Raw genomic sequence first — 24,824 nt, forward strand, 5'->3', positions numbered from 1 at the left:
AGATGTCTATAAGGAACACTACTGACACCTGTCTAGATGTCTATATGGACCACTACTGACACCTGTCTAGATGTCTATATGGAACACCACTGACACCTGTCTATAGGGAACACTACTGACACCTGTCTAGATGTCTATAGGGAACACTACTGACACCTGTCTAGATGTCTATATGGAACACCACTGACACCTGTCTATAGGGAACACTACTGACACCTGTCTAGATGTCTATAGGGAACACTACTGACACCTGTCTAGATGTCTATATGGAACACTACTGACACCTGTCTAGCTGTCTATAGGGAACACTACTGACACCTGTCTAGCTGTCTATAGGGAACACTACTGACACCTGTCTAGATGTCTATATGGAACACTACTGACACCTGTCTATAGGGAACACTACTGACACCTGTCTAGATGTCTATAGGGACCACTACTGACACCTGTCTAGATGTGTATAGGGAACACTACTGACACCTGTCTATAGGGAACACTACTGACACCTGTCTAGATGTGTATAGGGAACACTACTGACACCTGTCTATAGGGAACACTACTGACACCTGTCTAGATGTCTATAGGGAACACCACTGACAGCTGTCTAGATGTCTATAGGGAACACTACTGACACCTGTCTAGATGTCTATAGGGAACACTACTGACACCTGTCTATAGGGAACACTACTGACACCTGTCTAGATGTCTATAGGGAGCACTACTGACACCTGTCTAGATGTCTATAGGGACCACTACTGACACCTGTCTAGATGTCTATAGGGAACACTACTGACACCTGTCTAGATGTCTATAGGGAACACTACTGACACATGTCTAGATGTCTATAGGGAACACTACTGACACCTGTCTAGATGTCTATAGGGAACACTACTGACACCTGTCTAGATGTCTATAGGGACCACTACTGACACCTGTCTAGATGTCTATAGGGACCACTACTGACACCTGTCTAGATGTCTATAGGGAACACTACTGACACTGTCTAGTCTATAGGGAACACTACTGACACCTGTCTAGATGTCTATAGGGAACACTACTGACACTGTCTAGATGTCTATAGGGAACACTACTGACACCTGTCTAGATGTCTAGGGAACACTACTGACACCTGTCTAGATAGGGAACACTACTGACACCATGTCTATAGGGAACACTACTGACACCTGTCTAGATGTCTATAGGGAACACTACTGACACCTGTCTAGATGTCTATATGGACCACTACTGACACCTGTCTATAGGGAACACTACTGACACCTGTCTATAGGGAACACTACTGACACCTGTCTAGATGTCTATAGGGAACACTACTGACACCTGTCTAGATGTCTATAGGGAACACCACTGACACCTGTCTATAGGGAACACTACTGACACCTGTCTAGATGTCTATAGGGAACACTACTGACACCTGTCTAGATGTCTATATGGAACACTACTGACACCTGTCTAGCTGTCTATAGGGAACACTACTGACACCTGTCTAGATGTAGGGAACACTACTGACACCTGTCTAGCTGTCTATAGGGAACACTACTGACACCTGTCTAGATGTCTATATGGAACACTACTGACACCTGTCTATAGGGAACACTACTGACACCTGTCTAGATGTCTATAGGGACCACTACTGACACCTGTCTAGATGTGTATAGGGGAACACTACTGACACCTGTCTATAGGGAACACTACTGACACCTGTCTAGATGTGTATAGGGAACACTACTGACACCTGTCTATAGGGAACACTACTGACACCTGTCTAGATGTCTATAGGGAACACCACTGACAGCTGTCTAGATGTCTATAGGGAACACTACTGACACCTGTCTAGATGTCTATAGGGAACACTACTGACACCTGTCTATAGGGAACACTACTGACACCTGTCTAGATGTCTATAGGGAGCACTACTGACACCTGTCTAGATGTCTATAGGGACCACTACTGACACCTGTCTAGATGTCTATAGGGAACACTACTGACACCTGTCTAGATGTCTATAGGGAACACTACTGACACATGTCTAGATGTCTATAGGGAACACTACTGACACCTGTCTAGATGTCTATAGGGAACACTACTGACACCTGTCTAGATGTCTATAGGGACCACTACTGACACCTGTCTAGATGTCTATAGGGACCACTACTGACACCTGTCTAGATGTCTATAGGGAACACTACTGACACCTGTCTAGATATCTATAGGGAACACTACTGACACCTGTCTAGATGTCTATAGGGAACACTACTGACACCTGTCTATAGGGAACACTACTGACACCTGACTAGATGTCTGTAGGGAACACTACTGACACATGTTTATAGGGAACACTACTGACACCTGTCTAGATGTCTATAGGGAACACTACTGACACCTGTCTAGATGTCTATAGGGACCACTACTGACACCTGTCTAGATGTCTATAGGGACCACTACTGACACCTGTCTAGATGTCTATAGGGAACACTACTGACACCTGTCTAGATATCTATAGGGAACACTACTGACACCTGTCTAGATGTCTATAGGGAACACTACTGACACCTGTCTAGATGTCTATAGGGAACACTACTGACACCTGTCTAGATGTCTATAGGGGAACACTACTGACACCTGTCTAGATGTCTATAGGGAACACTACTGACACCTGACTAGATGTCTGTAGGGAACACTACTGACACCTGTCTAGATGTTTATAGGGAACACTACTGACACCTGTCTAGATGTCTATAGGGAACACTACTGACACCTAGATGTCTATAGGGAACACTACTGACACCTGTCTAGATGTCTATAGGGAACACTACTGACACCTGTCGTGTCTAGACTGACACCTGTCTAGATGTATAGGGAACACTACTGACACCTGTCTATAGGGAACACTACTGACACCTGTCTAGATGTCTATAGGGAACACTACTGACACCTGTCTAGATGTCTATAGGGACCACTACTGACACCTGTCTAGATGTCTAGGGAACACTACTGACACCTGACTAGATGTCTATAGGGAACACTACTGACACCTGTCTATAGGGAACACTACTGACACCTGTCTATAGGGAACACTACTGACACCTGTCTAGATGTCTATAAGGAACACTACTGACACCTGTCTAGATGTCTATATGGACCACTACTGACACCTGTCTAGATGTCTATATGGAACACCACTGACACCTGTCTATAGGGAACACTACTGACACCTGTCTAGATGTCTATAGGGAACACTACTGACACATGTCTATAGGGAACACTACTGACACCTGTCTAGATGTCTATAGGGAACACTACTGACACCTGACTAGATGTCTGTAGGGAACACTACTGACACATGTTTATAGGGAACACTACTGACACCTGTCTAGATGTCTATAGGGAACACTACTGACACCTGTCTATAGGGAACACTACTGACACCTGTCTAGATGTCTATAGGGAACACTACTGACACGTGTCTAGATGTGTATAGGGAACACTACTGACACCTGTCTATAGGGAACACTACTGACACCTGTCTAGATGTCTATAGGGAACACTACTGACACCTGTCTAGATGTCTATATGGACCACTACTGACACCTGTCTATAGGGAACACTACTGACACCTGTCTATAGGGAACACTACTGACACCTGTCTATAGGGAACACTACTGACACCTGTCTATAGGGAACACTACTGACACCTGTCTAGATGTCTATAAGGAACACTACTGACACCTGTCTAGATGTCTATATGGACCACTACTGACACCTGTCTAGATGTCTATATGGAACACCACTGACACCTGTCTATAGGGAACACTACTGACACCTGTCTAGATGTCTATAGGGAACACTACTGACACCTGTCTAGATGTCTATATGGAACACCACTGACACCTGTCTATAGGGAACACTACTGACACCTGTCTAGATGTCTATAGGGAACACTACTGACACCTGTCTAGATGTCTATATGGAACACTACTGACACCTGTCTAGCTGTCTATAGGGAACACTACTGACACCTGTCTAGCTGTCTATAGGGAACACTACTGACACCTGTCTAGATGTCTATATGGAACACTACTGACACCTGTCTATAGGGAACACTACTGACACCTGTCTAGATGTCTATAGGGACCACTACTGACACCTGTCTAGATGTGTATTTTTATTTATTTTTTTATTTCACCTTTATTTAACCAGGTAAGCAAGTTGAGAACAAGTTCTCATTTACAATTGCGACCTGGCCAAGATAAAGCAAAGCAGTTCGACACATACAACGACACAGAGTTACACATGGAGTAAAACAAACATACAGTCAATAATACAGTAAAAAAAAACAAGTCTATATACAATGTGAGCAAATTAGGTGAGAAGGGAGGTAAAGGCAAAAAAGGCCATGGTGGCAAAGTAAATACAATATAGCAAGTAAAACACTGGAATGGTAGTATTGCAATGGAAGAATGTGCAAAGTAGAAATAAAAATAATGGGGTGCAAAGGAGCAAAATAAATAAATAAATTAAATACAGTTAGGAAAGAGGTAGTTGTTTGGGCTAAATTATAGGTGGGCTATGTACAGGTGCAGTAATCTGTAAGATGCTCTGACAGTTGGTGTTTAAAGCTAGTGAGGGAGATAAGTGTTTCCAATTTAAGAGATTTTTGTAGTTCGTTCCAGTCATTGGCAGCAGAGAACTGGAAGGAGAGGCGGCCAAAGAAAGAATTGGTTTTGGGGGTGACTAGAGATATACCTGCTGGAGCGTGTGCTACAGGTGGGAGATGCTATGGTGACCAGCGAGCTGAGATAAGGGGGACTTTACCTAGCAGGGTCTTGTAGATGACATGGAGCCAGTGGGTTTGGCGACGAGTATGAAGCGAGGGCCAGCCAACGAGAGCGTACAGGTCGCAATGGTGGGTAGTATATGGGGCTTTGGTGACAAAACGGATAGCACTGTGATAGACTGCATCCAATTTGTTGAGTAGGGTATTGGAGGCTATTTTGTAAATGACATCGCCAAAGTCGAGGATTGGTAGGATGGTCAATTTTACAAGGGTATGTTTGGCAGCATGAGTGAAGGATGCTTTGTTGCGAAATAGGAAGCCAATTCTAGATTTAACTTTGGATTGGAGATGTTTGATATGGGTCTGGAAGGAGAGTTTACAGTCTAACCAGACACCTAAGTATTTGTAGTTGTCCACGTATTCTAAGTCAGAGCCGTCCAGAGTAGTGATGTTGGACAGGCGGGTAGGTGCAGGTAGCGATCGGTTGAAGAGCATGCATTTAGTTTTACTTGTATTTAAGAGCAATTGGAGGCCACGGAAGGAGAGTTGTATGGCATTGAAGCTTGCCTGGAGGGTTGTTAACACAGTGTCCAAAGAAGGGCCGGAAGTATACAGAATGGTGTCGTCTGCGTAGAGGTGGATCAGAGACTCACCAGCAGCAAGAGCAACATCATTGATGTATACAGAGAAGAGAGTCGGTCCAAGAATTGAACCCTGTGGCACCCCCATAGAGACTGCCAGAGGTCCGGACAGCAGACCCTCCGATTTGACACACTGAACTCTATCAGAGAAGTAGTTGGTGAACCAGGCGAGGCAATCATTTGAGAAACCAAGGCTGTCGAGTCTGCCGATAAGGATGTGGTGGTTGACAGAGTCGAAAGCCTTGGCCAGATCAATGAATACGGCTGCACAGTAATGTTTCTTATCGATGGCGGTTAAGATATCGTTTAGGACCTTGAGCGTGGCTGAGGTGCACCCATGACCAGCTCTGAAACCAGATTGCATAGCAGAGAAGGTATGGTGAGATTCGAAATGGTCGGTAATCTGTTTGTTGACTTGGCTTTCGAAGACCTTAGAAAGGCATGGTAGGATAGATATAGGTCTGTAGCAGTTTGGGTCAAGAGTGTCCCCCCTTTGAAGAGGGGATGACCGCAGCTGCTTTCCAATCTTTGGGAATCTCAGATGACAAGAAAGAGAGGTTGAACAGGCTAGTAATAGGGGTGGCAACAATTTCGGCAGATAATTTTAGAAAGAAAGGGTCCAGATTGTCTAGCCCGGCTGATTTGTAGGGGTCCAGATTTTTCAGCTCTTTCAGAACTTCAGCTGAATGGATTTGGGAGAAGGAGAAATGGGGAAGGCTTGGGCGAGTTGCTGTTGGGGGTGCAGTGCTGTTGACCGGGGTAGGAGTTGCCAGGTGGAAAGCATGGCCAGCCGTAGAAAAATGCTTATTGAAATTCTCAATTATGGTGGATTTATCAGTGGTGACAGTGTTTCCTATCTTCAGTGCAGTGGGCAGCTGGGAGGAGGTGTTCTTATTCTCCATGGACTTTACAGTGTCCCAGAACTTTTTAGAGTTAGTGTTGCAGGAAGCAAATTTCTGCTTGAAAAAGCTAGCCTTGGCTTTTCTAACTGCCTGTGTATAACGGTTTCTAGCTTCCCTGAACAGCTGCATATCACGGGGGCTGTTCGATGCTAATGCAGAACGCCATAGGATGTTTTTGTGTTGGTTAAGGGCAGTCAGGTCTGGGGAGAACCAAGGGCTATATCTGTTCCTGGTTCTAATTTTCTTGAATGGGGCATGTTTATTTAACATTGTTAGGAAGGCATTTTTAAAAAATATCCAGGCATCCTCTACTGACGGGATGAGATCAATATCCTTCCAGGACACCCGGCCAGGTCGATTAGAAAGGCCTGCTCGCTGAAGTGTTTCAGGGAGCGTTTTACAGTGATGAGTGGAGGTCGTTTGACCGCTGACCCATTACGGATGCAGGCAATGAGGCAGTGATCGCTGAGATCTTGGTTGAAGACAGCAGAGGTGTATTTAGAGGGGAAGTTGGTTAGGATGATATCTATGAGGGTGCCCGTGTTTAAGGCTTTGGGGGGTACCTGGTAGGTTCATTGATAATTTGTGTGAGATTGAGGGCATCAAGTTTAGATTGTAGGATGGCTGGGGTGTTAAGCATGTTCCAGTTTAGGTCGCCTAGCAGCACGAGCTCTGAAGATAGATGGGGGCAATCAGTTCACATATGGTGTCCAGAGCACAGCTGGGAGCAGAGGGTGGTCTATAGCAGGCGGCAACGGTGAGAGACTTGTTTTTAGAGAGGTGGATTTTTAAAAGTAGAAGTTCAAATTGTTTGGGTACAGACCTGGATAGTAGGACAGAACTCTGCAGGCTATCTTTGCAGTAGATTGCAACACCGCCCCCTTTAGCAGTTCTATCTTGTCTGAAAATGTTGTAGTTTGGAATTAAAATTTCTGAATTTTTGGTGGTCTTCCTAAGCCAGGATTCAGACACAGCTAGAACATCCGGGTTGGCAGAGTGTGCTAAAGCAGTGAAAAGAACAAACTTAGGGAGGAGGCTTCTAATGTTAACATGCATGAAACCAAGGCTATTACGGTTACAGAAGTCATCAAAAGAGAGCGCCTGGGGAATAGGAGTGGAGCTAGGCACTGCAGGGCCTGGATTCACCTCTACATCGCCAGAGGAACATAGGAGGAGAAGAATAAGGGTACGGCTAAAAGCAATAAGAATTGGTCGTCTAGAACGTCTGGAACAGAGAGTAAAAGGAGGTTTCTGGGGGCGATAAAATAGCATCAAGGTATAATGTACAGACAAAGGTATGGTAGGATGTGAGTACAGTGGAGGTAAACCTAGGTATTGAGTGATGAAGAGAGAGATATTGTCTCTAGAAACATCATTGAAACCAGGAGATGTCATTGCATGTGTGGGTGGTGGAAATAATAAGTTGGATAAGGTATAGTGAGCAGGACTAGAGGCTCTACAGTGAAATAAGCCAATAAACACTAACCAGAACAGCAATGGACAAGACATATTGACATTAAGGAGAGGCATCCTTAGTCGAGTGATCAAAAGGGTCCAGGGAGTGGAGAGGTTGGTTTGGGGGTCACGGCGATTTAGACAGCTAGCCAGGACATCGGTCTGTTGTTAGCCACCTCTTGCGTTCCGTCAGTAGATTAGTGGAGTTCCGTGTTGTAGAGGGGATTAGTCCAAATCACACAACAACAAAAAAATAAAAACAATAGATATAGTTATAGAGGCCCAAGAAGAAACATGTTAATAATAAAAATAAATAAATTGTCCGATTGTCTATTCTGAGAGCATCCGGTAAGACAGCTAACGGTTAGCAGGCCGCAGATGGGCATTCAGGTAACGTCGCGACGGAGGAGCCAGCCGGATCTCCTTCGGGTAGATAACGTCGGCAGTCCAGTTGTGAGGGCCCGGAGGGGCTCCGTGTAGGCAGTAAAACGGGTCCGGATAGGTGACTGCAGCCCAGGAGTGATTGACGGAGCTCAGGAGTGGTTGACGGAGCTCGCTAGCTCCGGAGTAATTGATGTTTGCTCCGGAATCGACGAAAGCAGATAGACACACGGATAGCAGCCAGCTAGCTGTGAGATCCGGGGTGAATGTCCAGAGAGCAGTTGAAATCCAGGGACATGGAGAGAAAAAAATCGGTCCGGTATGTTCCGTTCCGAGCCGCGCTGCGCCGTACAAAACTGGCGATAGATTTTCGAGTTAAAGGATAGCTAATGACCACAAACCGTGGTTAGCTGAATACGAACGAGTTGCCAGTAAAGAAGCTAACTAGCTTCTGGCTAGCTTCTTGGAGGATTGCAGATTTGATTGCAGATTTGAGGTAAATAATACGTATTTATACATATCAATTGGTGAGGCAGGTTGCAGGAGAGTGTATTGAAGATGAGTTGATGGAAAATAAAAATAAAATGTATGTGAAAAAAAAGTTGTAAATATATATATATACACGACACGACAAGACGAGGACAAAAGACGTCTGAACTGCTATGCCATCTTGGAAATGATGGGGAACACTACTGACACCTGTCTATAGGGAACACTACTGACACCTGTCTAGATGTGTATAGGGAACACTACTGACACCTGTCTATAGGGAACACTACTGACACCTGTCTAGATGTCTATAGGGAACACCACTGACAGCTGTCTAGATGTCTATAGGGAACACTACTGACACCTGTCTAGATGTCTATAGGGAACACTACTGACACCTGTCTATAGGGAACACTACTGACACCTGTCTAGATGTCTATAGGGAGCACTACTGACACCTGTCTAGATGTCTATAGGGAACACTACTGACACCTGTCTAGATGTCTATAGGGAGCACTACTGACACCTGTCTAGATGTCTATAGGGAACACTAATGACACCTGTCTAGATGTCTATAGTGAACACTACTGACACCTGTCTATAGGGAACACTACTGACACCTGTCTAGATGTCTATAGGGAACACTACTGACACCTGTCTATAGGGAACACTACTGACACCTGTCTATAGGGAACACTACTGACACCTGTCTAGATGTCTATAGGGAACACTACTGACACCTGTCTAGATGTCTATAGGGAACACTACTGACACCTGTCTATAGGGAACACTACTGACACCTGTCTAGATGTCTATAGGGAACACTACTGACACGTGTTTATAGGGAACACTACTGACACCTGTCTAGATGTCTATAGGGAACACTACTGACAGCTGTCAAGATGTCTATAGGGAGCACTACGGATACCTGTCTATAGGGAACACTACTGACACCTGTCTAGCTGTCTATAGGGAACACTATTGACAGCTGTCAAGATGTCTATAGGGAACACTACTGACACCTGTATATAGGGTACACTACTGACACATGTCTAGATGTGTATAGGGAACACTACTGACATCTGTCTAGATGTCTATAGGGAACACTACTGACACCTGTCTAGGTGTCTATAGGGAACACTACTGACACCTGTCTATAGGGAACACTACTGACACATGTCTAGATGTGTATAGGGAACACTACTGACATCTGTCTATATGTCTATAGGGAACACTACTGACACCTGTCTAGATGTCTATAGGGAACACTACTGACACCTGTCTAGATGTCTATAGGGAACACTACTGACACCTGTCTATAGGGAACACTACTGACACCTGTCTATAGGGAACACTACTGACACGCGTCTAGATGTCTATAGGGAACACTACTGACACCTGTCTAGATGTCTATAGGGAACACTACTGACACCTGTATTGATGTCTATAGGTAAGACTACTGACACCTGTCTATAGAGAACACTACTGACACCTGTCTAGCTGTCTATAGGGAACACTACTGACTCCTGTCTAGCTGTCTATAGGGAACACTACTGACACCTGTCTAGCTGTCTATAGGGAACACTATTGACAGCTGTCAAGATGTCTATAGGGAACACTACTGACATGCGTCTAGATGTCTATAGGGACCACTACTGACAGCTGTCAAGATGTCTATAGGGAACACTACTGACACCTGTCTAGATGTCTATAGGGAACACTACTGACACCTGTCTAGATGTCTATAGGGAACACTACTGACACCTGTCTAGATGTCTATAGGGAACACTACTGACACGTGTCTAGATGTGTATAGGGAACACTACTGACACCTGTCTAGATGTCTATAGGGAGCACTACTGACACCTGTCTAGATGTCTATAGGGAACACTACTGACACCTGTCTAGATGTCTATAGGGAACACTACTGACACCTGTCTATAGGGAACACTACTGACACCTGTCTAGATGTCTATAGGGAACACTACTGACACCTGTCTAGATGTCTATAGGGAACACTACTGACACCTGTCTATAGGGAACACTACTGACACCTGTCTATAGGGAACACTACTGACACCTGTCTAGATGTCTATAGGGAACACTACTGACACCTGTCTAGATGTCTATAGGGAGCACTACTGACACCTGTCTAGATGTCTATAGGGAACACTACTGACACATGTTTATTGGGAACACTACTGACACCTGTCTAGATGTCTATAGGGAACACTACTGACAGCTGTCAAGATGTCTATAGGGAGCACTACGGATACCTGTCTATAGGGAACACTACTGACACCTGTCTAGCTGTCTATAGGGAACACTACTGACAGCTGTCAAGATGTCTAAAGGGAACACTACTGACACCTGTATATAGGGTACACTACTGACACATGTCTAGATGTGTATAGGGAACACTACTGACATCTGTCTAGATGTCTATAGGGAACACTACTGACACCTGTCTATAGGGAACACTACTGACACATGTCTAGATGTGTATAGGGAACACTACTGACATCTGTCTAGATGTCTATAGGGAACACTACTGACACCTGTCTAGATTTCTATAGGGAACACCACTGACACCTGTCTAGATGTCTATAGGGAACACTACTGACACCTGTCTATAGGGAACACTACTGATACCTGTCTATAGGGAACACTACTGACATGCGTCTAGATGTCTATAGGGAACACTACTGACACCTGTCTAGATGTCTATAGGGAACACTACTGACACCTGTATTGATGTCTATAGGTAACACTACTGACACCTGTCTATAGAGAACACTACTGACACCTGTCTAGCTGTCTAGCTGTCTATAGGGAACACTACTGACACCTGTCTAGCTGTCTATAGGGAACACTGACACCTGGGTTGGAGCGAGCGGTCGCATCTGCACTCGGTCCGCAGGTAGTATTACATTTCATTACATTTCATTATAGTACAACGGTTTGATTTGTCTAATCTTAGCAATTTCTTCTTAGCTAGCTACATAGCCGTCTTTGTACCATAGATAATTGCGTAATTATCGTATTTCGTCGTCCTAACGCAGTCTACACTGCCCTGCAGCTAGCCAGCTAGCTAACGTCCACCGTTAGCTAGTCCACCGTCTACCGATTAGCAGCACAACTATTACACTCAACTGAACGACTTGATTAGTGTAGTGTTAGCTAGCTACATAGTTGTCTTTGCTGTCTTCGTATCCAAGATAATTGTGTAGTTTAGAGTGTGTAGTTTTATGTCGTCCTTAACATAGGAGACTCTGCTAGCTAGCCAACAGCTAGCCAACGTCTACCGAACAGAACTTCTGCACTCAACAATCCGGTCGCATTTCGCTTCGCTCCACAGGTAGTATCACATTTTTCATTTCATTTCATTACAGTACAACGGCTTGATTTGTTTGATCGTAGCTAGCTACATAGCTAGCTACATAGCCGTCTTTGTATCAAAGATAATTGTGTAGTCTAGAGCGATTTCCTAGGTTAGCTAGCCAGCTATTGTCGTTCTTTTAACGCAACGTAACGTAATCAACACTGCTAGCTAGCCAGCTAGCCCCGAATAGCAGCACAGTAGAAACTATTACACTCAACGGAACGACTTGATTAGTGTAGTGTCAACAACGCAGCCAATGCCAGCTAGCCTACATAGTCAACAACGCAGCCTCTGCCAGCTAGCCTACTTCAGCAGTACTGTATCATTTTAATCATTTTAGTCAATAAGATTCTTGCTACGTAAGCTTAACTTCCTGAACACTCGAGACGTGTAGTCCACTTGTCATTCCAATCTCCTTTGCATTAGCGTAGCCTCTTGTGTAGCCTGTCAACTATGTGTCTGTCTATCCCTGTTCTCTCCTCTCTGCACAGACCATACAAACGCTCCACACCGCGTGGCCGCGGCCACCCTAATCTGGTGGTCCCAGCGCGCACGACCCACGTGGAGTTCCAGGTCTCCGGTAGCCTCTGGAACTGCCGATCTGCGGCCAACAAGGCAGAGTTCATCTCAGCCTATGTCTCCCTCCAGTCCCTCGACTTCTTGGCACTGACGGAAACATGGATCACCACAGACAACACTGCTACTCCTACTGCTCTCTCTTCGTCTGCCCACGTGTTCTCGCACACCCTGAGAGCTTCTGGTCAGCGGGGTGGTGGCACCGGGATCCTCATCTCTCCCAAGTGGTCATTCTCTCTTTCTCCCCTTACCCATCTGTCTATCGCCTCCTTTGAATTCCATGCTGTCACAGTTACCAGCCCTTTCAAGCTTAACATCCTTATCATTTATCGCCCTCCAGGTTCCCTCGGAGAGTTCATCAATGAGCTTGATGCCTTGATAAGCTCCTTTCCTGAGGACGGCTCACCTCTCACAGTTCTGGGCGACTTTAACCTCCCCACGCCTACCTTTGACTCATTCCTCTCTGCCTCCTTCTTTCCACTCCTCTCCTCTTTTGACCTCACCCTCTCACCTTCCCCCTACTCACAAGGCAGGAAATACGCTCGACCTCATCTTTACTAGATGCTGTTCTTCCACTAACCTCGTTGCAACTCCCCTCCAAGTCTCCGACCACTACCTTGTATCCTTTTCCCTCTCGCTCTCATCCAACACTTCCCACACTGCCCCTACTCGGATGGTATCGCGCCGTCCCAACCTTCGCTCTCTCTCCCCGCTACTCTCTCCTCTTCCATCCTATCATCTCTTCCCTCTGCTCAAACCTTCTCCAACCTATCTCCTGATTCTGCCTCCTCAACCCTCCTCTCCTCCCTTTCTGCATCCTTTGACTCTCTATGTCCCCTATCCTCCAGGCCGGCTCGGTCCTCCCCTCCCGCTCCGTGGCTCGACGACTCATTGCGAGCTCACAGAACAGGGCTCCGGGCAGCCGAGCGGAAATGGAGGAAAACTCGCCTCCCTGCGGACCTGACATCTTTTCACTCCCTCCTCTCTACATTTTCCTCTTCTCTCTCTGCTGCTAAAGCCACTTTCTACCACTCTAAATTCCAAGCATCTGCCTCTAACCCTAGGAAGCTCTATGCAACCTTCTCCTCCCTCCTGAATCCTCCTCCCCCTCCCCCCCTCCTCCCTCTCTGCAGATGACTTCGTCAACCATTTTGAAAAGAAGGTCGACGACATCCGATCCTCGTTTGCTAAGTCAAACGACACCGCTGGTTCTGCTCACACTGCCCTACCCTGTGCTCTGACCTCTTTCTCCCTCTCTCTCCAGATGAAATCTTGCGTCTTGTGACGGCCGGCCGCCCAACAACCTGCCCGCTTGACCCTATCCCCTCCTCTCTTCTCCAGACCATTTCCGGAGACCTTCTCCCTTACCTCACCTCGCTCATCAACTCATCCCTGACCGCTGGCTACGTCCCCTCCGTCTTCAAGAGAGCGAGAGTTGCACCCCTTCTGAAAAAACCTACACTCGATCCCTCCGATGTCAACAACTACAGACCAGTATCCCTTCTTTCTTTTCTCTCCAAAACTCTTGAACGTGCCGTCCTTGGCCAGCTCTCCCGCTATCTCTCTCAGAATGACCTTCTTGATCCAAATCAGTCAGGTTTCAAGACTAGTCATTCAACTGAGACTGCTCTTCTCTGTATCACGGAGGCGCTCCGCACTGCTAAAGCTAACTCTCTCTCCTCTGCTCTCATCCTTCTAGACCTATCGGCTGCCTTCGATACTGTGAACCATCAGATCCTCCTCTCCACCCTCTCCGAGTTGGGCATCTCCGGCGCGCCCACGCTTGGATTGCGTCCTACCTGACAGGTCGCTCCTACCAGGTGGCGTGGCGAGAATCCGTCTCCACACCACGTGCTCTCACCACTGGTGTCCCCAGGGCTCTGTTCTAGGCCCTCTCCTATTCTCGCTATACACCAAGTCACTTGGCTCTGTCATAACCTCACATGGTCTCTCCTATCATTGCTATGCAGACGACACACAATTAATCTTCTCCTTTCCCCCTTCTGATGACCAGGTGGCGAATCGCATCTCTGCATGTCTGGCAGACATATCCGTGTGGATGACGGATCACCACCTCAAGCTGAACCTCGGCAAGACGGAGCTGCTCTTCCTCCCGGGAAGGACTGCCCGTTCCATGATCTCGCCATCACGGTTGACAACTCCATTGTGTCCTCCTCCCAGAGCGCTAAGAACCTTGGCGTGATCCTGGACAACACCCTGTCGTTCTCAACTAACATCAAGGCGGTGGCCCGTTCCTGTAGGTTCATGCTCTACAACATCCGCAGAGTACGACCCTGCCTCACACAGGAAGCGGCGCAGGTCCTAATCCAGGCACTTGTCATCTCCCGTCTGGATTACTGCAACTCGCTGTTGGCTGGGCTCCCTGCCTGTGCCATTAAACCCTACAACTCATCCAGAACGCCGCAGCCCGTCTGGTGTTCAACCTTCCCAAGTTCTCTCACGTCACCCCACTCCTCCGCTCCCTCCACTGGCTTCCAGTTGAAGCTCGCATCCGCTACAAGACCATGGTGCTTGCCTACGGAGCTGTGAGGGGAACGGCACCTCAGTACCTCCAGGCTCTGATCAGGCCCTACACCCAAACAAGGGCACTGCGTTCATCCACCTCTGGCCTGCTCGCCTCCCTACCACTGAGGAAGTACAGTTCCCGCTCAGCCCAGTCAAAACTGTTCGCTGCTCTGGCCCCCCAATGGTGGAACAAACTCCCTCACGACGCCAGGACAGCGGAGTCAATCACCACCTTCCGGAGACACCTGAAACCCCACCTCTTTAAGGAATACCTAGGATAGGATAAAGTAATCCCTCTCACCCCCCCTCCCCCTTAAAAGATTTAGATGCAATACTGTTCCACTGGATGTCATAAGGTGAATGCACCAATTTGTAAGTCGCTCTGGATAAGAGCGTCTGCTAAATGACGTAAATGTAAATGTAATGTAAAACACTACTGACACCTGTCTAGCTGTCTATAGGGAACACTACTGACACCTGTCTAGCTGTCTATAGGGAACACTACTGACATGCGTCTAGATGTCTATAGGGAACACTACTGACACCTGTCTAGATGTCTATAGGGAACACTATTGACAGCTGTCAAGATGTCTATAGGGAACACTACTGACAGCTGTCAAGATGTCTATAGGGAACACTACTGATACCTGTCTATAGGGAACACTACTGATACCTGTCTATAGGGAACACTACTGATACCTGTCTATAGGGAACACTACTGATACCTGTCTATAGGGAACACTACTGATACCTGTCTATAGGGAACACTACTGACACCTGTCTAGATATCTAGATGTTTTCACTTTGTCATTAGGGGTGTTTTGTGTAGAAGGGTGATATTTTATTTATTTATTTAATACATGTTTAATTCAGGCTGTAACACAACAAAATGTGGAAAATGTCAAGGGGTATAAATGCTTTCATTTACATTTACATTTAAGTCATTTAGCAGACGCTCTTATCCAGAGCGACTTACAAATTGGTGCGTTCACCTTAAGACATCCAGTGGAACAGCCACTTTACAATAGTGCATCTAAATCTTTTAAGGGGGGTGAGAAGGATTACTTTATCCTATCCTAGGTATTCCTTAAAGAGGTGGGGTTTCAGGTGTCTCCGGAAGGTGGTGATTGACTCCGCTGTCCTGGCGTCGTGAGGGAGTTTGTTCCACCATTGGGGGGCCAGAGCAGCGAACAGTTTTGACTGGGCTGAGCGGGAACTGTACTTCCTCAGTGGTAGGGAGGCGAGCAGGCCAGAGGTGGATGAACGCAGTGCCCTTGTTTGGGTGTAGGGCCTGATCAGAGCCTGGAGGTACTGAGGTGCCGTTCCCCTCACAGCTCCGTAGGCAAGCACCATGGTCTTGTAGCGGATGCGAGCTTCAACTGGAAGCCAGTGGAGAGAGCGGAGGAGCGGGGTGACGTGAGAGAACTTGGGAAGGTTGAACACCAGACGGGCTGCGGCGTTCTGGATGAGTTGTAGGGGTTTAATGGCACAGGCAGGGAGCCCAGCCAACAGCGAGTTGCAGTAATCCAGACGGGAGATGACAAGTGCCTGGATTAGGACCTGCGCCGCTTCCTGTGTGAGGCAGGGTCGTACTCTGCGGATGTTGTAGAGCATGAACCTACAAGAACGGGCCACCGCCTTGATGTTAGTTGAGAACGACAGGGTGTTGTCCAGGATCACGCCAAGGTTCTTAGCGCTCTGGGAGGAGGACACAATGGAGTTGTCAACCGTGATGGCGAGATCATGGAACGGGCAGTCCTTCCCCGGGACGAAGAGCAGCTCCGTCTTGCTGAGGTTCAGCTTGAGGTGGTGATCCGTCATCCACACTGATATGTCTGCCAGACATGCAGAGATGCGATTCGCCCCCTGGTCTTTCTGAAGGCACTGTACCATTAACCCACTGCATATTAAGATGTAAACCAGCAAAATCACGACCCTCAATTGCCCACACTGAGTGAAGGTTTAATGCAATAAGGAAGTTGGTTAAGGAAAAATATGTGACTTATTTCATAGTATTTCCCTGCTTAGTCAGCCATATCTGTGTGTGTGCGTGCATGTGTGTGTGCATGTGTGTGTGTGATCTGATTCTCTGTTGTAATTCATCAGCTCTGAATGTGCAGCTTCCATTACAGAGCAAAAAGGGCTCCTTCTTTAAGACTCGCACTCATGGGTGGCCATGCCCCAATGCCCCCATGCCCCAATGCCCCCATGCCCCAATGCCCCCAATGCCCCCATGCCCCCATGCCCCCATGCCCCCATGCCCCCATGCCCCAATGCCCCCATGCCCCCATGCCCCAATGCCCCCATGCCCCCATGCCCCCATGCCCCAATGCCCCCATGCCCCCATGCCCCAATGCCCCCATGCCCCATGCCCCCATGCCCCATGCCCCATGCCCCCATGCCCCCATGCCCCCATGCCCCATGCCCCCATGCCCCATGCCCCATGCCCCCATGCCCCCATGCCCCATGCCCCATGCCCCCCCATGCCCCATGCCCCCATGCCCCATGCCCCCATGCCCCATGCCCCCATGCCCCATGCCCCCATGCCCCAATGCCCCCATGCCCCCATGCCCCCATGCCCCATGCCCCCATGCCCCATGCCCCATGCCCCCATGCCCCATGCCCCATGCCCCCATGCCCCATGCCCCCATGCCCCATGCCCCCATGCCCCATGCCCCATGCCCCATGCCCCCATGCCCCCATGCCCCCATGCCCCATGCCCCATGCCCCATGCCCCATGCCCCCATGCCCCATGCCCCCATGCCCCATGCCCCATGCCCCATGCCCCATGCCCCCATGCCCCATGCCCCATGCCCCCATGCCCCATGCCCCCATGCCCCCATGCCCCAATGCCCCCAATGCCCCCAATGCCCCCATGCCCCAATGCCCCATGCCCCCATGCCCCATGCCCCATGCCCCCATGCCCCATGCCCCATGCCCCATGCCCCATGCCCCATGCCCCATGCCCCCATGCCCCATGCCCCATGCCCCCATGCCCCATGCCCCATGCCCATGCCCCCATGCCCCCAATGCCCCCATGCCCCAATGCCCCCAATGCCCCCAATGCCCCATGCCCCAATGCCCCCATGCCCCAATGCCCCCAATGCCCCCAATGCCCCCATGCCCCATGCCCCATGCCCCCATGCCCCCAATGCCCCCAATGCCCCCATGCCCCCATGCCCCAATGCCCCCAATGCCCCCATGCCCCATGCCCCCATGCCCCATGCCCCCATGCCCCCAATGCCCCCATGCCCCAATGCCCCAATGCCCCCATGCCCCAATGCCCCATGCCCCAATGCCCCCAATGCCCCCATGCCCCCAATGCCCCCATGCCCCCATGCCCCCATGCCCCATGCCCCCAATGCCCCCATGCCCCAATGCCCCCAATGCCCCCAATGCCCCCATGCCCCAATGCCCCCATGCCCCAATGCCCCCAATGCCCCCATGCCCCAATGCCCCCAATGCCCCCAATGCCCCCATGCCCCCATGCCCCCAATGCCCCCAATGCCCCCATGCCCCCAATGCCCCCATGCCCCCAATGCCCCAATGCCCCCATGCCCCCATGCCCCCATGCCCCCATGCCCCCATGCACGCCCCCATGCCCCCAATGCCCCCAATGCCCCCAATGCCCCCCCATGCCCCATGCCCCATGCCCCCATGCCCCATGCCCCCAATGCCCCCCAATGCCCCATGCCCCCAATGCCCCCATGCCCCCAATGCCCCATGCCCCCAATGCCCCCATGCCCCCAATGCCCCCATGCACCCAATGCCCCCATGCCCCCAATGCCCCCATTACATTTACATTTAAGTCATTTAGCAGACGCTCTTATGCCCCCAATGCCCCATGCCCCATGCCCCCATGCCCCCAATGCCCCCAATGCCCCCATGCCCCCAATGCCCCCATGCCCCCAATGCCCCCAATGCCCCAATGCCCCATGCCCCCAATGCCCCCATGCCCCCATGCCCCCAATGCCCCCAATGCCCCCATGCCCCCATACCCACCCAACCAGCCCAGGAGGTAATTTACTCTAAAAACCCTGCAACGCTCCCACACCATTTAAAAAAAAATAAAAAAATAGGGAACACAAAAATCATGTGTGTGTGTGTGTGTGTGTGTGTGTGTGTGTGTGTGTGTGTATGTACGTGCGCGTGGGTGCACTTGCGCATTCCAAGAGAGAGACCTTTGCCAGGCCCAGAGCCACAGCTGAACGCCGGCAGAGGAGCGTGTGTGTACCGTAACCCAAGGTAATGGTGTGTTTCTGTGAGCATGTGTGTGCAGTAACCCAAGGCAATGGTGTGTTTCTGTGAGCATGTGTGTACAGTAACCCAAGGTAATGATATGTTTCTGTGAGCGTGGGTGTACAGTAGCCCAAGGTAATGGTGTGTTTCTGTGAGCTTGTGTGTACAGTAACCCAAGGCAATGGTGTGTTTCTGTGAGCATGTGTTTGCAGTAACCCAAGGCAATGGTGTGTTTCTGTGAGCATGTGTGTACAGTAACCCAAGGTAATGATATGTTTCTGTGAGCATGGGTGTACAGTAGCCCAAGGTAATGGTGTGTTTCTGTGAGCTTGTGTGTACAGTAACCCAAGGTAATGGTGTGTTTCTGTGAGCGTGGGTGTACAGTAACCCAAGGTAATGGTGTGTTTCTGTGAGCGTGGGTGTACAGTAACCCAAGGTAATGGTGTGTGTTTCTGTGAGCTTGTGTGTACAGTAACCCAAGGTAATGGTGTGTGTTTCTGTGAGCGTGGGTGTACAGTAGCCCAAGGCAATGGTGTGTTTCTGTGAGCTTGTGTGTACAGTAACCCAAGGTAATGGTGTGTTTCTGTGAGCTTGTGTGTACAGTAACCCAAGGTAATGGTGTGTTTCTGTGAGCTTGTGTGTACAGTAACCCAAGGTAATGGTGTGTGTTTCTGTGAGCTTGTGTGTACAGTAACCCAAGGTAATGGTGTGTGTTTCTGTGAGCGTGGGTGTACAGTAGCCCAAGGCAATGGTGTGTTTCTGTGAGCTTGTGTGTACAGTAACCCAAGGTAATGGTGTGTTTCTGTGAGCTTGTGTGTACAGTAACCCAAGGTAATGGTGTGTTTCTGTGAGCTTGTGTGTACAGTAACCCAAGGTAATGGTGTGCTTCTGTGAGCTTGTGTGTACAGTAACCCAAGGTAATGGTGTGTTTCTGTGAGCTTGTGTGTACAGTAACCCAAGGTAATGGTGTGTTTCTGTGAGCGTGGGTGTACAGTAACCCAAGGTAATGGTGTGTTTCTGTGAGCTTGTGTGTACAGTAACCCAAGGTAATGGTGTGTTTCTGTGAGCTTGTGTGTACAGTAACCCAAGGTAATGGTGTGTTTCTGTGAGCTTGTGTGTACAGTAACCCAAGGTAATGGTGTGTTTCTGTGAGCTTGTGTGTACAGTAACCCAAGGTAATGGTGTGTTTCTGTGAGCTTGTGTGTACAGTATGTCTACCTCCATGCTTACGTGCACATGTGCATGCGTGCGTACCTACATGTGTCAGACCATGCCACTGATATCTATGATGAGTGTGTCAGTGTAGGGGCTCAGGGTTGACTTTGGACTGGATGAGAGTCAGTGATGTCTTGTTCTGTGTGGGTTGCTCAGCCAGAGCCTTCACTCCTCCTGGCCTATTTTAAGAGCCACTACAGGGCAGGCAGGAGGCCCATGGAGAACTCTATCTCTGCTCAAGATATTCACTGCCAGGAACAATCCCAGAAATGAATCTTGTTTTTCTTTTGAGGATGAAAATAGTGAGCGGGTGCTGAGCAACTGTGCTTCTCATATCAAATCTCAAGGACGTCAAAGCAACATAGAAAACCAGGCAGGTCACCTGTGATACAAGTCCGTATTCAACGTCTATCAGGATATGACGTGGAAACTGGACACTAGGGGCAACAGTGTGTGGGTGATGTAATGGTGCGTAAGCATCTACCTCTGGTTCCAAAGGTTGCATCTTTGAATCCAGCGCTAGATTTTACATTTTTGTTCTATGCCTTACCTGAACCATTCAGAGGTAATGACTTAAAAATATTTTGAAATATTTTGGCAACGTTTATAGGCAACTTTTGAAATATTTTGGCAACGTTTACAGGCAACTTTTGAAATATTTTGGCAACGTTTACAGGCAACTTCTGAAATATTTTGGCAACGTTTATAGACAACTTCTGAAATATTTTGGCAACGTTTATAGACAACTTCTGAAATATTTTGGCAACGTTTACAGGCAACTTCTGAAATATTTTGGCAACGTTTATAGACAACTTCTGAAATATTTTGTGGTGACGTTGCGTTTTTGGAAGCTGACGGCTGTTTTCCTGCTTGTCAGCCTCAACGTAACCATTCAGAGGTAATGCTTTACCTGAAACATTCAGAGGTAATGCCTTACCCTTAACCATTCAGAGGTAATGCATCAACTTAACCATTCAGAGATACTGCCTTACCCTAACCATTCAGAGGTAATGCCTTACCTTAACCATTCAGAGGTAATGCCCCGATGTAACCACTCAGAGGTAATGTACAAACACAACCAGTCAGAGGTAATGCCCAAACGTAACCATTCAGAGGTAATGCCTTACCTCAACCATTCAAAGGTAATGCCGTACCCTTAACCATTCAGAGGTAATGCATCAACGTAACCATTCAGAGATAATGCCTTACCTTAACCATTCAGAGGTAATTCCTCAACTTAACCTTAAAACACTTTGAAATTTGACTTTGGAACAACTTCGAATTGTGACGTTTGAGAAACATGGATGAACATCTAATTCTGACGTGTGACTGAGAGCCTGTTTTAAAAATGAATGATTGTGATATTCTCCATGGAAAATTGAGAGGGGAAAAGTAACATGTTCATCTGGTTTTAAACAAGCTAAACAATAAGAAATACAATAAGTCAATCATTAATTTTATAGCATGATATAGGTGACACAGGTTGACTGGAAAATAACCTGAATACAACAATGCCTCTGGGGTGCATCGTTGTTCATTTTAGGTGTGAAGGACACACAATGAAATATAGAGCATAAATGATTAGAATCTCTCTCTTAGCCCTTATACTCCAAGTGCTTCTAAGGTGATGGTTTCGGTGGACTGTAATGAGTCAGTGTTTATATAGAGACTTACACAAACACTGTCAATTCTGCAGAGCGCTCTGTAATATGCTATGAAATATCTGCCTGTCCATAGGAGACTCACTCATACATGAACACACACATGCACACACATGCACACGCATGCACACAAACACACACACAGAGTAAGGGTGAAGGAAACAGCTGGGGTGACTGAGGCAGCGAGGCTGAGCAGCAAACGTTAGCTGAGCTACACTAACGTAACGTAGCGTGTTGCTTAAAGCTGTGTATGTGTGTGTGTGTGTGTGTGTTAGCTTAGCGTGAGGCAGAGCTATCTGTGGGCAGTGAACCCTGACGAGTAGGTAAACAGGCTTCAGATCAGTTACTTTGCTAATATGTACTTGTCAGAGCTCCTAATTACAGCTACACACACAAACACAGACACACACACCTGTCAGAGCCCCTAATTGCCCCTACAAATGAGCAGCTGTGTATGTGTCCAGGGGAACTTGCTATGCTAACTAGCGCCCAGAGCAAAGCACAGCTGAACAGAACATAACAAGGCCTTGGGTCAGTTCAGCCACTGAGTTTATCAGTCTATCAGGGCTGTGCTTCTCTGTGACCCAGTTGTGTTTGTGGCTGGTGTGTGTGATGGAAGCCAGGCTGCCTCTAGTGCAGGTGTCTGGCTTCTCTCTGCCTCTCTCTAAACAGAGGGGAATAGGAGGCCAGTCTGTGCTCTGTCACAGACAGCAGTCAGGTACGTCACTGCTCCATGGGCTTTTGGCCAATGAGGAGACTATTTAGCTGATGCTTCATTATTTAGCTGTGTGTTTGGCTAGTGCATCAATATATAGGAGTGTTTGGACTAATGCTTTGGTTACTGTTTGTTGGTCTCTTAGACTATAGACTGTATCAGAGACCAGAGCGATATGATTTATGACCTGTGTTTTGAGGTAGTGTGTTGATAAAATGTAGCTACAGTGCAGTCAGGATTGCTGCATTGTTACCAAGTGTTTCTCAGCGGATAACAGGTGGTGGGTGGGTCCTGGGTGGAGACTGGGTGGATCCTGGGTGGGTCCTGGGTGTGTCCTGGGTGGAGACTGGGTGGAGACTGGGTGGAGACTAGGTGGGTCCTGGGTGGGTCCTGGGTGGGTCCTGGGTGGGTCCTGGGTGGAGACTGGGTGGAGACTGGGTGGGTCCTGGGTAGAGACTGTGTAGAGACTGTGTAGCGACTGGGTGGGTCCTGGGTGGGTCCTGGGTGGGTCCTGGGTGGAGACTGGGTGGAGACTGGGTGGGTCCTGGGTGGAGACTGGGTGGGTCCTGGGTGGAGACTGAGGGAGACTGGGTGGAGACTGGGTGGGTCCTGGGTGGAGGCTGGGTAGGTACTGGGTGGGACTGGGTGGGTCCTGGTTGGAGACTGGGTGGGTCCTGGGAGGAAACTGGGTGAAGACTGGGTGGAGACTCGGTGGGTCCTGGGTGGAGACTGGGTGGAGACTGGGTGGGTCCTGGGTGGAGGCTGGGTAGGTCCTGCGTGGTACTGGGTGGGTCCTGGGTGGAGACTGGGTGGGTCCTGGGTGGAGACTGGGTGAACACTGGGTGGAGACTGGGTGGTTCTTGGGTGAAGACTGGGTGGAGACTCAATGGGTCCTGGGTGGAGACTGGGTGGAGACTGAGGGAGACTGGGTGGAGACTGGGTGGGTCCTGGGTGGAAACTGAGGGAGACTGGGTGGAGACTGGGTGGGTCCTGGGTAGAGTCTGGGTAGAGACTGGGTGGGTCCTGGGTGGAGGCTGGGTGGGTCCTGGGTGGAGACTGGGTGGAGACTGGGTGGAGACTGGATGGGTCCTGGGGGGGTCCTGGGTGGAGACTGTGTGGAGACTGGATGGCTCCTGGGTGGGTCCTGGGTGGAGACTGGGTAGAGACTGGGTGGAGACTGGATGGCTCCTGGGTGGGTCCTGGGTGGGTCCTGGGTGGAGACTGGGTAGAGACTGGGTGGAGACTGGGTGGCGACTCGGTGGGTCCTGGGTGGAGAAAGGATGGGTCCTGGGTGGAGACAGGGTGGGTCCTGGGTGGAGACTGGGTGGGTCCTGGGTGGAGACTGGGTGAACACTGGGTGGAGACTGGGTGGGTCTTGGGTGCAGACTGGGTGGAGACTGGGTTTGTCCTGGGTGTGTCCTGGGTGGGTCCTGGGTGGAGATAACCTACAGGCCAATGCAGAAGTAGGCCTTTAACTTCCATAGAACTCAAAGATAACCTATAGGCCAATGCAGCAGTAGGCCTATAAATTCCATCATGAACTAAGTGAAATACATATGTCTAAAGCCGACAAATAAAAACAGTAGAAAATATCCTGACAAAAATAATGGTTCTTTTAACCACATTTATCTCTCTTCTCCACCTGTCTTGACTTGAGCTATTGCTAGTGAGAAATTAAGGCTATTCCATGTGGGAAATTGCCAAGAAACTGAAGATCTCGTGCAAGGCTGTGTACTACTCCATTCACAGAACAGCACAAACTGGCCCTAACCAGAATAGAAAGACTAGTGTGAGGCCCCGGTGCACAACTGAGCAAGAGGACAAGTACATTCGAGTGTCTAGTTTGA

General features: G+C 48.8%; 2 protein-coding genes across 2 annotated transcripts; one reads left to right on the top strand and one right to left on the bottom strand.

Moving 5' to 3' along the window:
• Window positions 1–17,313: 17,313 nt before the first annotated feature.
• LOC135559842 (uncharacterized) lies at window positions 17,314–19,179 on the top strand. Its single transcript, XM_065000723.1, has one exon. It carries the CDS (start codon window positions 17,314–17,316, stop codon window positions 19,177–19,179), a length of 1,866 nt encoding a protein of 621 aa, XP_064856795.1.
• A 4,047-nt stretch (window positions 19,180–23,226) lies between these two features.
• LOC135559843 (uncharacterized) lies at window positions 23,227–24,459 on the bottom strand. Its single transcript, XM_065000724.1, has one exon. It carries the CDS (start codon window positions 24,457–24,459, stop codon window positions 23,227–23,229), a length of 1,233 nt encoding a protein of 410 aa, XP_064856796.1.
• Window positions 24,460–24,824: the final 365 nt, after the last annotated feature.

Source organism: Oncorhynchus nerka, linkage group LG15, assembly GCF_034236695.1.
Source record: "Oncorhynchus nerka isolate Pitt River linkage group LG15, Oner_Uvic_2.0, whole genome shotgun sequence".
NCBI lineage: Eukaryota > Metazoa > Chordata > Actinopteri > Salmoniformes > Salmonidae > Oncorhynchus > Oncorhynchus nerka.

What these genes read in the sequence shown, in the direction of transcription:
- LOC135559843 (XM_065000724.1), bottom strand. Translation starts at nt 24,459, where the DNA reads ATGGAAGTTAAAGGCCTACTTCTGCATTGGCCTGTAGGTTATCTCCAC.
- LOC135559842 (XM_065000723.1), top strand. Translation starts at nt 17,314, where the DNA reads ATGGGTGGCCATGCCCCAATGCCCCCATGCCCCAATGCCCCCATGCCC.